Raw genomic sequence first — 16,688 nt, forward strand, 5'->3', positions numbered from 1 at the left:
AGTGATGTGATTGCATCAACATGAGCAATAAAATTTGTGTCGTGTAAACACACTGAACATCATTTGAGAAGTTGTATGAAGGTTTTTGAAACTAAAGCTATCCAGCATTCTTATTAAAAATGCACTTTAAACATCTGTGGATATGACTGCCACTCTTGTGAATACGTTAAAACATCATCAAACATTTTAATGTGAAATTTTGACTATCTGTCAAAGCTAGAGGCTCATATCAGTCTAGCGTTCGTTCCAGAAGGGCTGAGATCAAAATATTGGTGTCGAAATCGTTCCACTGATTATTGTTGTTGAAATGCATTTATGGAACCCATGGCAGGTTTGAGTATGGTGGAACCCATGAGAGTGCTACATCTCTCGGCAGACTAAATCTCACAGACGAAGCGGCATTTGAGCAAAATCCCTCTTCCAGTACTGCTCTCTATGTGTTGCGAGGGTAAATGTAAGAGCTAGGGCCACTCACATTATGCGTTGTTCTCCTTTGTTTCTTGAGCTGTCACGTTGTGTTGTGCCAACAATAACACTTTTGTGTCTCCGCAGAATTATTAAAGAAAGAAAATGAGGGAATACTACCTGAAAACTTTGTTTCAAGTAAATTATTCATTGTTACATCATCTGCAGATTTTTCGCAGGTATCTAGTTACTTTTCCCCCTACATAAAAATCATTCGCTGTTCACATCAAATTTTTTTGTTAGCTTGCTCTTTATTTGTTTTTAAGGTTTTTAAGATCCATGAAATTTCTGGAGGGACAGTATCCTGCCACAGAGTGAATTGTTGCGTTTCAACTTGATAGCTTTCGCAGCGTAGCCACAGCAAGTTGACCTTTAGTATAGACCAGATTTTTTTTTACCCTCACATGCAGGATGCTAGTGCGCTCCTACTCTCTATATCAGGCGCCATCTGTTAGACGCGCGCGGCCAGGGGACTGTGGGTCGCGCGGATGCCTCGCGTTGAATGCGTGTTCATGAGCGATTGTTCTTCAATTCTGTCCTTAACTCTATCTACCACCTATGCATGTAGGGGTGTGTTGTGCCTCGCTACTCACATTTGTCCCTGTTCCAGAGAGTACTACAGCATTTTGAAGCACATTGTCCTCTCGTTGACGTTATATACGAGGGTAGTCTACCATACAAGTTGCGAACTGTAAATCGCCACTTAAGTGCAGCGGTGGCGTTTTTTTCTGGGGCTGCCCTTCACATGTAATAAATGTACATGTTTTGTTTCTAACTTTTTTTTATTTTGTGCATGAGGATGTAGATTTTTGGATTTGATTCCATGGTGTGACAGTTTATTTAAGGGAGTGTAAGTATGAATGTAGGAAATTCAAATTGTTATTTCTTTATTTCAGAGAGAAGTCGGCATGCAGAACAGTTAGGCGTAGTAGCTTTTTGCTGTTAGTATCTTCCTGAGACGCAGCAAACACGATTTCGTTACCTGGCCCAAATGGCTAAACAGCTCTTTCACGCCTGCCGTTAGCATTGAAATATAATATATTTGTATTCAGCCATTATTGTGTTAATATTTGTTCAAAGCTTAAAAGAAATAGAGAAACGGTGTTATCTCCTCCAGCGGTGGTTTGTGGTTAGGGTTCTTGAGTGCTGAGCCCAAAGACATGGGTTCGATCACGGAAGCTACGGCCGCCCTTCAATGAAGACGAAGCTGAAGGCGCTTGTGTAGTGTGTGATGTCAGTGCACGTTAAAGAACCCCAGGTAGTCGTTAAGTTTCCAGAGCACTCCACTACGGCGTACCTCATAGCCGATGCCACTATCGGATGCTAAACTCTGTATACCAAGTGAAAACTGAGTTCTTATGCTCCAACTAGCATTTCTTTGCTGCTGTTTCTTGTTTTGCATGTACGACAGTGTACATGCAGGATTTAAAAAGATGTATCATGCTTGACATGCAGGCTCTACGATTTGATAGGCACTAAATTTTCCAGGGATAAAAAAAAAACGATCCTAATGCGGTGATGTTTATAAATAAAGCGCAACAAAACTTGTCTGCTGTTAGCTTGTCCACTCAGATGAGCACACAGCGATAATTTGTTGATGTGACTGGCACACACCATGCAAACGATAGCACATTTTAATTGGTGAGGTTCGAAATGGCTGGCAGTAAGAAAGAAGAGCTCATTAGAAGTGGAATTATATATGAGTCATATGCAAGGGTAATGTTTGCAATTGTTCACAAACGTTTTCTCGTCAGTAAGGCACCGAAACGGCAGCATTATAGTGCGGTTTCGTGCTGACCTCCAACACAGTTAATGTGAACGTCAGACTAAATCCCACTAATAACGAGTCGATTTTGACTCTACGACAACGCAAATAAACTTGCTCCAACACAACCGTGCGATGGTATTTTTGGCAATATTCTGCAGAGCTGGAACGCTAGCTAAATGTACTGGGCAGGCACGGCCGCAGTGATACCGTGGCCCTGCAGTCCTAAAGGAAGCACCCAAACAGCGACACTCCAATTGGCAGAAAATGGCCACGGCTGGGAGTGGCTAAAAAATCTGGTCTATAGGTTTTGGACGCATCTTACAGATGTTAATGTTAGTCAGTTTGCTATGCCAAACAAATTGCCTAGGAGAGTGCACGAATGTGTTAAGTACTGAAAACTTTCATGATTGCAACGTTTGCATTTGGTATTATCAAGTGTTTGTACTGAAGGTGCTTGCAGGGGTATTTTCCTTGGATAATGACTCAAACTATTGGAAGGAAGCAAAACTCTTTCGACGGTGAGAAGGGTCGGGGTCAGGGTCAGGGGCCCTCAGAATTCAGAATTTTCCTGAACAATCGCAGCTTCTGAATGAGGCTTTACTTTTCCTATCAAAGCTGCTTTTTGCAGCCGCTTTAAGAATGTAATGTGAATGGCTCGTTTAATTTGTGGTTAAAGAGGCTTTACTAAATGTAGTACAAGGGAAGGAAAGTGTGTAATAATCTATGGTTTCTTTTTATTCCAGGAAGAAGAGCCCGATGTTGGAAATTTGGATGTGGATTATTCTTTTTTTGATAAAGCTATCTGGCCAACACTTGCTGAAAGGATTCCAGCTTTCAACTCAGTAAAGGTGAAGACTGTTTATCCAGGTTTTATTTTTTGCAGCTATTGGTTTAGAATCTGCATCAAAGGTGCTAAATATGCCATTATATTGTGCAGGGTAAAAAAAAGCAGTATGTTGACAATATTGATTTTTTTTTACCAATTCACTTCCATTGTTGTATTGCCTACCTTAAATCATTGGCTGACATGATGCCACGCCCACACTATTGCAGAGCTTGAGCAGTAACAAAGGGTGAACACGGAACATGGCATTGGTTCAGCTGATGGCAAAGTACAGAAAATAGAAGATAAAAGAATACTATGGAACTGTTTATAAATTGTTATATTGTGTTTGTCCTGGTAAACAGTAAATTTTGAAGAAGGTTACGGTAACCAGACACACTGAGGCAAATTATTCTTACTGCGATTGAAAGCAAAGTGTAGCTAGGTATTATTTTCTATGGAACAGTGTACCTTGCATTGTTGCTCTCAGGCTTGCGTGGATTGGGAACAGGCTGTCACCAGATTGTTGCCTTGTTACTTTAACAAACAAAAGAAAGTTTGTGAAGTACAGAACCAAGTAATTGCTCTGTAAACTGTGATACAACGGTAAGTATTGAACCATTTTAGATCTAGTGAATATGTGCAGCTGTCTTGGTTTGTCATCATGTGGGAGGCTCTGTTGCAGTGCTTCTTGGTGTGCTGCATCAAGTCCAATCTGCAGACAGCAAAACTGCCTTATAGACTTGTTTCAGCTGTATGAAAATGCCAAGTGTTTGCTCCTAAGTTCAAACCCTAAGAAAAATTTTCAGCACTATCAGCTCAGCGTTTTCAAGGCATCAACAAATTAAATTGGCTAACACATGCGGCTCAAGGCCATTCAGTCTGTCAGAATCACTAAGATCATTTGAAGTTGTGTAAAAATGTAATTTGCGCGGCATAAAAGTGGCTGTAATGTATTGAAACGAATAATTTTCTGCTGGTAATTTCTAGTCTTGCATGGCAATCTCATGGACAAAGCCTCTCTTTGTGACAGGACTAACCTTGATGGAATGAGGGTACAGATCCTCAATCCATTGGCATCAGAATGCTCAGTTGTCAGTAAGAAGCAAGGTCTTACTTTCATCGTAATCATATTTCAGGTTTTGGTCAATGTCAGTTTCATTAAATGCTAAGATGAGCCCGGGCTGTCATATTGTGGAACAAAGTGACAAGGCTGCAGCTGTTCATGCTAGCTGCTCCGTTGTTGAAGGTTTAGGACTATATTCAGCAGATTTCCTTTAAATGTGATTTCTTTGGGGTAAAGTTTGTCTGTTCAGTGTTCACCAAATGCAAGTCATTACTTAGGACGTGAACAGATAGGATAGGATAGGAAATACGTTAATTTCGCTAGGAAGGCCTTGTGCTAGTAGCAGAAGAGGTCCATCTTCCGTCTTCTCACAGGGTCGGTGCCCCTATTCCAGGGCTTCGCTGCTCGCTGGGCGTGCTGGATCAGACCTAGTTGGCAATCCAGATCGCCGCTGGAGAGCCGGCTCTCCCACTGTTCCGCACTCGAGTCTTTACGAAAGCTATTGTTATTTCTACATTGCCACGTGATGTGGTATAACGAAGGTTTGCTATCACACCATGGGCAGGTGTCCTGATATTGTGACGGGTAAATCTTACTTAGGATATGCAGGTTAGGGAATGTTCCTGTCTGCAGTCTTTGCCAGTACACTGCCTCTTGTTGTTTTAGATCCCGATGAGGCGGCGGATAGCGGATCCGTACCCCCTTATAGTAGTTCAGAATGTCTGAGTATGTAGGGCCGACTCGCTCGGGTAGACCGTCTAATTGGGAGTGCGGCGCGACCTATGCGGCCGTTCATGTAGTTACGGCACGCTTCTCTCGAATCTGTAAGAATGTTTAAGGGACGTATTGCTTCGATACCCGGCTACCACCGCTGGAGCAACGGCCAGCTCCTCCCCTTCGGTTACCGTGCAGTCCCTGACTGAGGCGCTAGCTAATTTCTTTAGGTTGGAATCAATAGCTACCGCCACTGTGTTGTTATGTGAGCTTCCTGTATATGGAGCCGCGTCCGTGCATACTGTTGTGGATTTTGTAGCTAGATTTTGTTGTACATACTTCGCCCAGGCTGCCCTACGGGCCACATGCAAGTTGGGGTCCATGAACCTTTAGCGTCTGGCAAATTGCGTCCGGTATGCTCGCAGTACGATTCTCGATTTCCGCAGTTCCACCTAGCCCCAGTCGCCTAAGAAGCGAGCGCCCTGTAGGAGTCTGCTGGAGCCTGGCTATCTGCGTGACCAGTTGAGCTTCTTTGATCTCTTCAAAGGAGTTGTCAACGCCAAGAGCTAGTAGTTTTGCGTTGGAGGTGTTCATTGGTAGGCGCAGGGCTGTCTTGTAAGCTTTGCGGATGATGATATCTGCATTTTCAACTTCTCCTTTGTTGAGGTTGAAATACGAGAGGGCGTAGCTCATGCGACTGAGTACCAGGCTCTGAACCAGGCACAGGGTATCCCCCTCTTGCATACCGCTCCGCTTCTGCGACACGCGCATGATTATCCTGGTGACCTGAGTGGTCGATTGCTTGAGAAAGCCTAGCGTATGGCCGCATCGCTGATTGCTCTGGAGCCACATTCCTAAGACTCGTATCTTGTCTCGTTCGGGAAGTAGCTGTCCTTTGAGGGACACATTGAGGGTCCTTTCTTTGTGTTTCCCTTTGTGAACTCGCAGAAGTTCGGATTTTTCTATGGAACAGGCAAGACCTCGTGCACGGACATATTCTTTCACGCAGGTAGCTGCTGCTTGCAGTCGTTCTTCTTTCTGGCCGAGCGACCTGGAGGTAACCCAGACCGTGAAGTCGTCAGCGTACATGGCGTGCTGTATGCCTTTGATCTTCTCGAGTTGTCTAGCGAGTCCGATCATAGCCACGTTGAAAAGTAGTGGTGAGATGATGGATCCTTGAGGTGTGCTTTTGTTGGGGGTCGAGAATTTATCGCTGCGAAGGTCTCCGAGCCCAACCGTTGCAGTTCGGTGGGAGAGAAAGGCCTTCACATAGCTGTGAATCTTCTTGCCACAGTGGAGGTTGTCGAGTCCTTCCATTACAGCCGCGTGGCTAATGTTGTCAAAGGCCCTTTTAATGTCGAGGGCCATGACCGCGTTCTCGCCTACGCTCAGGACACTGGTGAGGACTTCCTCTTTGACTTGTATTAGGACGTCCTGGGTGGAGAGGTGAGCTCGGAAGCCGAACATGCTGGGGGGGGTACAGGTCTTCGTCCTCCATGTAATTTTGGAGCCTCCGAGTAACGACACACTCGTAGAGCTTGAGCTCGGAAGCCGAACATGCTGGGGGGGGGGGTACAGGTCTTCGTCCTCCATGTAATTTTGGAGCCTCCGAGTAACGACACGCTCGTAGAGCTTGCCTAGGCAGAGGGTGAGTGAGATAGGCCGGAGGTTTTCGATCTGGAGTTTCTTACCCGGTTTTGGGATCATTACAACCTCTGCATGCTTCCACTCTTCAGGAACCGTTCCTGCGGCCCAGTGCCCGTTGAGGAAGGTGGTCAATTGGTCGACCGCCTCGTCGCTGAGGTTGCGTTTGTGCATTATGGGTCTTGTCTGCACCCGTCGCAGTGTTGCATGTGCATACCTTTATGGCAGCGAACACTTCTTCCCTGGTGATCGGCCTCTCCAGGTGGGTGTTCGGTCTCCCCAGGTATGGTTTCGCGTATGCTGCAGGCAAGGTCGTGCCGTAGCATTTCTCTTTTACTTTATCTAGCAGTTCCTCCTCCGTACCCTCGAAGGTGTGGATGAGTCTGCGTATAGCTTTCCCGCTTTCGGCCCTGGTTTGGATAGGGTCAAGGAGGGTCTTGAGTATACGCCACGTTTTGGCCGTGCTGAGGGTGCCGTCCAGCGAGCTACTGAACTGCTGCCAGCTCTGCCTGGCCAGTTGAGCTGCATACTCCTCCGCTATCTTGGTGACTTCTGCAATCTTCAGCTTGAGTTTCCTCTTAAAGCGCTGCTTCTTCCAGCGCTTGGTGAGCTCTCGGCGTGCCTCCCATAGCCTGAGGAGCCGAGGGTCCACCTCTGGTGTTTGCTCGGTGCGATCCACTTCCTGAGTGTACTGCCACGGCCGCTCGATGGAAGTGCACTGTGTGCGGCCTGCTACGTCGCGCTGCCATCAATGGGCAAGCGCATCCTTGGGGAGTTTACTGTTGGGCCCGCTATTTCTGCTGAGGGTGCCACTGTTCGGGGACACGTCGCCACCGGGGTCGCCTGCTCTGAGCGCTCGGTTCGCTTTCTTTCTGGACACATTCGCTTCGCGTATGCGTGGTCAACGTAGACTTTTTTGTGTGTGCGTGTGCAAGCACGCTAACGTTAAGCACGCTAAAGATAATCGACATTCATGGAGGTAATGACTAATGCTATGACTAATAATGATTAATAATGACTAAAATGATTTGTAATGACCAGTATGTCAAACTATGACATGTAATGACCGCAATTGATTAAAAATGAGTAAAAATGCTTACCGGTGTGTGTTAATGACTATAATAGCTAGGCATGACTCATCATTACTGCTAATGACTACGAAATTACCAATGTGTCAAACGGCGACTTGTAATGACCTCTACTGATTCTAAATGAGTAACCTGCTTAGTTATGAGGGGTAAGGACTACAATGACTACGCAGGCAGACTCATCATGACTGGGAAACTACCAACATATCAAACGACGACTTGAAATGACTGCAACTGTGGCAAACGATGAGAGGCAAACGCAGGAGAAGGGTAGGCTTTCGCCGTCCTCCGCTTAAGAGACATCTAAGAGACCCTCTAATTTTATCTGTTGCGCTCGCTTCATGCAAAGGCAGCAGCGATGAGTGGAAATGCACTCGCTTCCTCTGGAATGCAAGCGGCGCTGAGGTTAAAAAGTCCAGATGCTGAAGCATAATGCCCTACCAACTGCCGTAGAATTTGCTGCAAGGGGCAGCAGATTGGACTTTTTGGTGATTAATTATAGGTTGACTGCACAAACGTGACTGGAACACAGGAGAGCAAGACGGCACAACCGCGCTAGTTGTGTCGTCCTCTTTTCCTATGTTCTCGTCATGTTGTTTAACCTATTTAGTTACAGGGAGCTGGCCAGCGAACTAGGATTTTTAACGATGTGTGAAGTAGATGAACATGATTAAGTAGCACCAGAAGCTTTTCTTGCAGGTTATGTTGCGAGGACATGTCAAAAAAGGTACTATGGTTTTGTTTTCATATAAGCATACAATTTGTACTAAATTTTGCCGCTAGTCTGAGTGGCCTTGCAAGCAAAGTAGCCTGTGCATACAACATTTGTTTATACTCTTGAGACTGTTTGAGCCGATGCGATAAACTGGAAAGCCCCGTTCCACAGAAAATCCGGCGCCCGCTCTGTCGGCGGAAAGTCTGAAAAATACTTATCTGGCAAGAGGCACTTTTGTTGGTGATGTGACCAGACACTTTTGGCGCAATTAGAACACATGACATGTTCAATGTGGCAGGAGCTGCCAAACCAGAGAGAGTCAATAAGACGTAAGCGTGAAATGGGAATTGAAAGTGGGACCCTTAGGATTCCAAGTCGGGCACACTATACTCCTATTGGGCATGCTCGTACGGCTTCTGTAAAGAGGGGCTTTATATACGTATGTGTAGGGTGCTATTTCATATAATGCGGTGGCTTAAGGCTGTATTATAATGATATGCGACAGAGGAAGTAATTAAGGGATACAGTGAATAAGCAGGTAGCAAAGTGTGGGTACGCTAACGAGGCTCTGCAAGGAGACTTGAGAATCTCAATTTTTGTTTATCACTACCAATTAAGTTGTTGCTTATCATCATCATCATCAGCCTGATTATACCCACTGCAGGGCGAAGGCCTCTCCCATATTTCTCCACTTAACCCAGTTCTGTGCTAGCTGCATCCACTTGACCCCTGCGAACTTCTTAATCTCATCCGCCCACCTAACTTTCTGCCGCCCCCTGCTACGCTTTCCTTCCCTTGGAATCCAGTTTGTTACCCTCAGCGGCCATCGGTTATCCTCTCTTCGCACAACATGTCCTGCCCATGTCCATTTCTTTTTCTTAATTTCCACTAGAATGTCGGTAACTTGAGTTATTTCTCTGACCCACTCTGCACGCTTTCTATCTCTTAATGTTACCCCTACCATTTTTCGTTCCATAGCCCTCTGGGTTGTCCTCAACTTAAGTAGAACTCTCTTGGTTAGCCTCCACGTTTCAGCCCCATAGGTGAGTACAGGCAAGATGCAACTATTGCATACTTTCCTCTTGAGCGATACCGGTAAGCTGCTAGTCATGATCTGCGAGTGCTTGCCAAATGCACTCCATCCCAATCTTATTCTTCTCGTTATTTCCTTTTCATGGTCCTGATCTGCGGTTACTACCTGTCCTAAGTAGACATATTCGCCTACTACTTCCAGTATTTCGCTACCTAATGTAAACTGCTGTTCCTTCCCGAGGCTGTTGAACATTACCTTAGTCTTCTGCATATCGATTTTCAAGCCTACCTTTTTACTTTTCCTGTCTAGGTCATCAATCATTATTTGCAGTTCATCCCCCGAGTTGCTTAGCAAGGCAATGTCATCGGCAAATCGCAGATTACTGAGGTATTCTCCATCTACCCTCATCCCTAACTGCTCCCATTCCAAGTCTCTGAATACTTCCTCTAAACAAGCTGTGAATAGTACTGGGGAAATTGTGTCTCCTTGCCTAACACCTTTCTTTATGGGAATTTTGTTACTTTCTTTATGCAGAACTATGGTTGCTGTGCATCCACTATAAATATCTTCCAGCACTTTCACATACGGCTCGTCTACCCCCTGATTTAGCAATGCCTGCATCACCGCCGTGGTTTTAACTGAGTCAAATGCTTTTTCGTAGTCAATGAATGCTATGTATAAGGGCTGGTTATATTCCGAGCATTTTTCTATCACCTGATTGATGGTATGGATATGATCGATAGTAGAGTACCATTTCCGAAACCCTGCTTGATCCTTTGCTTGATTGCAGTCTAAGGTTGTCCTGATTCTATTAGCGATTACCTTAGTAAATACCTTATACGTAACAGACAGTAAGCTGATTGGTCTGTAATATTTAAGGTCCTTAGAGTCCCCTTTCTTGTGAATGAGGATTATGTTTGCATTCTTCCATGGTTCCGGTACCGTCGATGACACCAGGCACTGCGTATACAGGGTGGCCAGTTTTTCTAGCACGATATCCCCCCCGTCCTTCAGCAAATCTGTAGTTATCTGATCCTCTCCAGCTGATTTCTCCCTTTTCATAGTTTCTAGTGCTTTCTTGACCTCGTCCTTTGTCACTGGTGGAACGTCTGACTGTTTTTCCTTACCGCCAATCTCATTACTTTGGCTACTGTAGAGATCTGTATAGAACTCCTCGGCTACTTTGACTATCTTGTCCATATTAGTGATGACGTTGCCCGCCTTGTCCCTTATCGCATACATCTGGTTTTTGCCTATGCCCAATTTCTTCTTTACCGCTTTAAGGCTTCCCCCGTTCTTTACAGCATGCTCAATTTTCTCCATGTTATACTTCCTTATATCGGCCACATTGCGCTTATTGATTGGCTTTGATATTTCAGCCAATTCGATCTGGTCTATTGGATTGGAAGCTTCCATACTCTGGCGTTTCTTAATCAAATCTTTCGTCTCCTTAGACAGCTTACTGGTATCCTCTCTAACTATCCTACCGCCTACTTCTACCACGCACTCAGTAATGATATCTCTGAAGTTATTGTTCCTTTCTTCTAGGGTAATGTCGCCATCCTCAGTTAGAGCTGAATACCTATTCTGTAGCAAGATCCTGAACTCTTCTGCCCTCCCTCTCACCGCTAATTCGTTGATGGGTTTCTTTCTTACTAATCTGTTGCGTTCCTTCTTCGGATTTAGGTTAATTCGGGACCTCGCCATCCTGTGGTCACTGCATCGCACTTTACCGATTACCTCTACATCTTGCATAATGGTGGGGGTTGAACACATTAAGAAGTCGATTTCATTTTTAGTCTCTCCGTTAGGGCTTTTCCATGTCCATTTCCGGTTCTTCCATTTGCTGAAGAAGATATTCATGATTCGTAAGTTATTGCGCTCTGCAAACTCAACTAGTAACTCCCCCCTGCTATTCCTAGAACCAATTCCATAGTCACCTACTGCCTTGTCTCCTGCCTGCTTTTTCCCTACCTTGGCATTGAAGTCGCCCATTAGTACAGTATACTGTGTCTTTACTTTTCGCACTGCCGATTCTACATCTTCATAGAAGCTTTCAACTGCCTGGTCATCATAACTACATGTAGGTGCATAGGCCTGTACAACCTTCAGTTTATACCGCTTATTAAGCCTAATTACGATGCCTGCAACCCTCTCATTAATACTATAGAATTCATCTATATTACCCGTTATATACTTATTGACAAGGAAACCTACTCCTAGTTGTCGCCTCTCCGGTAAACCTCGATAACACAGTACATGCCCATCCTTCAGTACAGTATATGCTTCATTCGGCCTCCTAACCTCACTAAGCCCTATGACATCCCATTTCATGCCGTCTAGTTCCTCTAACAGCACTGCTAAACTAGTTTCACTAGCTAGGGTTCTAGCATTAAACGTTGCCAGGATCAGTTTCCAATGGCGGCCTGTCCGGCGGAGCCAGGCATTCTTAGCACCCCCTGCTGCATCACAGGTCTGACCGCCGCCATGGTCAGTTGTTCCGCAGCTGCTGGTTACTGAGGGCCGGGGTTTTATGGAGCTTATTATAGGAGGTTGCGGTCAATTACTGCACCAGGGTGGCCAACTCCTGTTCTGGTGAGGGAGTGTGTTGCCGGAGGTGTTTACCGGCATCAGGCCGCACCCCAAACCTGTTTATGCAATTCCATCGACACGTCGACTTTTTTTTTTTTTTCATCCGGTGGAGAGTTGCGCGGCACCGGGATTTGAACCCCGGTCCTCTTGCATGCGAGGCGGATGTTCTACCGCTACGCCACCGCTGCACCTCTGTTGTTGCTTAAAACCGCCACCTCAAAACCATTCCCAAATATCGCATAAATTAAGTTGTTGCTTAATTTATGCGATATTTGGTAATGGTTTTGAGGCGGTAGGTCTGTGGTGCAAGAGTCTGTTGCAGGAAATATGAGTCAACTGGACCAGTTACAGGTTAATGAAAACCAAGAAAAATGGTGGCTTGAAGTAGCCCGCAAAGGAAGAAATGAAGCTTTGTCAGCTTACGAGCACCTTCATGAACAGGATAATGAAGTCTGAAGAGGTCATTCGAAGTAGCAAGCTGGGTAAACTTTTGATTTCAGCATTGGTTTTTCACTGTACACAGTGCCTGCAGCTAATCTATGAAAACAATTATCGTGCCCATGCTGAGGAGCTATGCAAGATATCGTTAAATTGCTGCACCCACTGATAGCGAGCTGGGCTTGAAATGTCAACTCAACAGTGGAGCGACATTTATGGCTATGGCATAAACCTCTCTCAAGAAAGGTTTTCCGTCTGCGAATGGCAATTTTCTTTTTTTTTTGTGTGTGGCCATGTACTCGGCTGCTCGCTGAATCTCGACTGCAGTTGCGCTCTGAAGCGTGAACATTCTTGCGATCACTGGTAAGAATTAGTTTCACAACAGGAACACTCGATGCTTGTTCTTCCATTGAAAATTAGAAACCAGCAAAATTATATCAGTTTGCAAGCAGCCAATAAAAACAGTAATCAAAACGCTTGGCGTATATACGTAGCACCTTGAGGCAGACTGGCACTATGAAGCGCGCTTACTTTGACCGGTCATGCAAAATGCGGGAAGCCATGGCGGATAGCTTTTTGGCGTACAAAGTTTAAGGTCTCCAACTAAGTCGAAGATGCCAAGTTCTCATCTAGATTTTACCTAATAAACACCTTCATATTTTCACCATAACATTTGTCAGAATGAGATAGAAAGGTTGGTTACCTATTGCATTTTCATAGACTGCTCACAGTAGTAAATTTTTTTTTATTGGACAGCGCTAGCAGTTTCGAACAGGTTGACATCAATCTGTGTATAAAAGCGGTATGCAGGAATGAGTAAACGGTATGATAATGACATACGAAATTCACAACTTAAGTAGTTATGCATTAGGCTACCATGGCAGCTGAACAACTTTGAATTGTTCCTAGTCGGTTGACATTTTTATTTGACAAACAACTTGATCCGAATGCACCATCATGGTAACGCGAGCACTCCAATCGAGTGTCCTTGAACCACTATCACATTAAGTTTTTCAGGGTACACTCCAGTATACATCCTTGCCGAGCAGCGCTAAGTGCTGACATGCTCACACTAAGACATGACAGTATATACGAATTCGTGTTGCCAAATTGTATGAAGCGGAGCTCTCATATCCTTAATATAACAGGCTCCTACCACGCCGACGCTTCACTCAAAGCGCAGCCAGGCGCAGCTCTCCACGCGCAGCAGCGCGAGACTGTCCCCGAGCAGTGGCGCCGCGGCGGTGGCGACGAGAAGTAGGCGCCTCCCGCCGGTTTCGGGCTACGCAGCAGGCCGCACCTAGTGCGCTTCCATCAAGCGGCTGTGGTACTGCTTCTGGATGTCTTTGAGTGTTTGACACCAATCATCTATGGATGTAATCCCCCCTTCCAGGTCCGTGTATGCCTTGTGGAAGGCCGGCCAGTTGGTGATCTTGGTAGTGCCGAGCTTGCGCTTGATGTTGGTGGCTGTTATCGTGATCTTCAAAATATAATGGTCACTGCCTAGATTCTCCAGCTGATTCTCCCACGTTGCGTGTTTCGCCCCGCTGGCAAAAGTCAAGTCCAGACACGTATCCTGGCAGACAGAATTGCCAAGGTGCGTGGGTTGAGTTTCGTCTGTTAAGAGGGTACATTGGATCGCTTCCACCGCATCCTCGACTTCTATACCTTTCTGATTATTTGTGGGGTATCCCCATTGCAGTCCGCGAGCGTTAAAGTCACCTACAATGAGCAGCGTGTTGCTTTTAGCAAGTTTGCTGGCCCCTAGAAAGCGTTTATGAAAATTTGCATCCCGCTGGCGAGGCGGGCTATAGAGGTTTACGAGAAAGACACTCTTTTCCTTATGCTTCTTTTTGGGAATAATTTCCGTCATTAAGTGCTCAATTTTTGTGTTGGGAATTGGGTCATGGGCTATGGTTACCAACCTTTTGCTCACCAAGGTTGCCGTGCATCCGGTATCATAGCAATTATATCCCCTGAGTGTCGGAGTCATGTTAGTTTCCTGTAAAGCTATTATATCGGGTGTAGAGTCTTGGGTGTGTAGAAACTGCATTAGGAGTCCCTGTTTTTGGCGGTACCCCCTGCAGTTCCATTGCCAGATTTCTAGCAGTGTTTGTTTAGCCATGGCTTTGGGCATTGCTCAGATTGGAGCCTTCAGTGCCGAAATGACGCTCTTGTATGAGCCTGTCCCGGGCCTCGTTTCTTATTCGTCGCGTATGTTGGCTTTTGACGTGGTCCTGCCACGCAACTTTTGCTCTATTAACGTGACTTTCTGTTCTAATAGGTTGGTTTTGACGTACATAGCATCTAATCTTGCATGAGTTTGGCAAAACTGTTCTTTGATGCGAACCGTGAAATCCTCCACATGCTGCGTGAAACGTCTTAATTCCTCTGGGCACACGTCTAAGGGGGGCGGGGGTCTTTGCACTTCGACCGGTGGGATCGGGGGCCACGGTACCTGCCCTGTTCTTTGAGCCTGCATCTCTTTAATGAGGTCATCGAATTTTTTACGGAGATATGCATTCTCCTCTCTTAGAGCTTTAGTCTCTTCCGAGTTACGCGTAATATTCTTTTGATCCGAGTGCGTAAACAGTGAGTTTGGAGGGCCCGCTCCCCAGCTCACCTTAACGCTGCCCTTTTTCTGCTGTTGCTGCTTCAGCTTGGCCGTTGACCGGTTTAGCGGTGGCAAAGAGTCATCCCTGGATCGGCTCTGGCTGCGATCTTGCACTATGCTACGGCCTTGGCTCGAGGAGCGGCCATGGTGCTGCTCCGAGCTCAGCCACCTGGTTCGGCGCTCTTGACTCAGGTTCCAGTTCCGCTGCTGCTGCTGCAGTTGTTGCAATTGCTGCTGGGGCTTCCGCTGCAGCTGCTGCAGTTGTTGCTGCTGCCGCTGCCAGTGTTGTTGCCCGGACTGCCGGACGCTGGTCGTCCTGCCCCGGAGCTCGTCAGTATTCTTGAAGCGTCGACGGCACTCTCTGGTGACGTGGTCGCCTTGGCACACCATGCATTTGGCCTTGCACTGGTGCCCTTCTGGTGGGTCTTGTGTGCCGCACGTCCTACAGAGCTTGGTGTTCGGCATTGGATAGACGTCTGAACGGTGGCCTTGCTTTCCACATACGTAGCAGATCTGCCTCGTAGGACGATATGGGTAGGTTTTGAATTCTCATGAACTGTAAATGACCCACTGCGGGATATACGGGCCGTCGAACGTAATGAGCGCAGTTTCCGACCTGCCTAGCATTCTCGCTTCGCGGATCTCCACTCCTTGAGATCGAAGCCGCAGCCTCGATTTCAGTAGGGCCGGTGATTGCCCCGGCGTAACGCCTTGGATGACGGCATACTTGAGGTCATCCGGTAGGGCTAGATAGGTGTTGGTTTCATAGGTTTGGTCATTGATAGTGAGCTTCTCGATCTTCCTGAGCATGTCGGCGATGTCGGGGTCAGGCGTGTTCGCAATCATGATGTTCGATCCGGGCCGGAGTCTCGTGACGAAGTCTTGTTCCTTGATCTTTCCTCCGCTGGCTGCGACGAGGGCTTGCATTGCCTGGTCGACGCGGATTTCGCTGATTTTTAGACCTCCCTTGGGGCGGTAGATGATCCTGATATCATCCTTCGGTAGCGGTGGAGGACGTGGCTTTATTTGCCGCTGCACTCCCGCCAGATGTTGTTTTGATGTACAACGCGTCACACCATTCGCGTGCATCACTGCTCTGCCAGCTGCGGCTTTCGGCGCTATCTTGTTTTTTATTTCTTTCTGGGGCTCGCCTGGCTTCAAAATGTTGCTCTGCTGCACAGCGAACTTCGAGCCTTTCTTTTTTGGGCGCCGTTTGGAAGAAACAAGCGTCCAACGCTCCGCATTTTCGTCTTGCAGTGGGTCGATATCGGTCTCGCAGTCCCGCTGCGGTGGTGAGGTCTCCATGGCTTCGTCCACTGCATCTCCGAGTCCGGGGCTCACATTGACCGGCGGCGCGGCAGGAAATTCGCTCGTCTCTTGAATATTCGCCAGACCTTGGGCCGATGTCTGATTAGGTCCACTCCTGGGTCTAACCGATCCTTCGGAGTCCGAGGACATCGATGGACAGTCGTCTAAGTCCTCTTTCTGGTTGGTATTTGCCTCTTCGGCGTCGGTGAAGAACCCCCCCCCCCCCCGTCAGGGATCAAGAAATCATTGACACCCGAAGCCTCCTCGATTTGATGTTGTTCTCCGCTCGTGTCAAGTTTTATTTCCAAGTGTTCCACATAATTGTCCAACGACCTTCTGCTGGCGGCGGTGAACGATGTCTGACCACGGCCACCTTCCGCCTCGTCGCTACCGCCGCGACCGTGAGTGGATGGGCCCTTA

General features: G+C 46.7%; 1 protein-coding gene across 1 annotated transcript in view; it reads left to right on the forward strand.

Annotated features, from left to right (window-relative positions):
- Positions 1-16,688, forward strand: part of LOC146202830 (FAD-dependent oxidoreductase domain-containing protein 1-like) — an 87,072-nt gene that overhangs the window by 65,748 nt on the left and 4,636 nt on the right. The window contains exon 8 of the mRNA XM_084588365.1: positions 2,977-3,081. Within this exon, the coding sequence (XP_084444491.1) occupies positions 2,977-3,081 (105 nt within the window). The remainder of the gene's footprint in view (positions 1-2,976; positions 3,082-16,688) is intronic.

The sequence above is a fragment of the Amblyomma maculatum genome, chromosome 1 (assembly GCF_055883805.1).
Source record: "Amblyomma maculatum isolate TAMU_Amacu chromosome 1, ASM5588380v1, whole genome shotgun sequence".
Classification (NCBI taxonomy): domain Eukaryota; kingdom Metazoa; phylum Arthropoda; class Arachnida; order Ixodida; family Ixodidae; genus Amblyomma; species Amblyomma maculatum.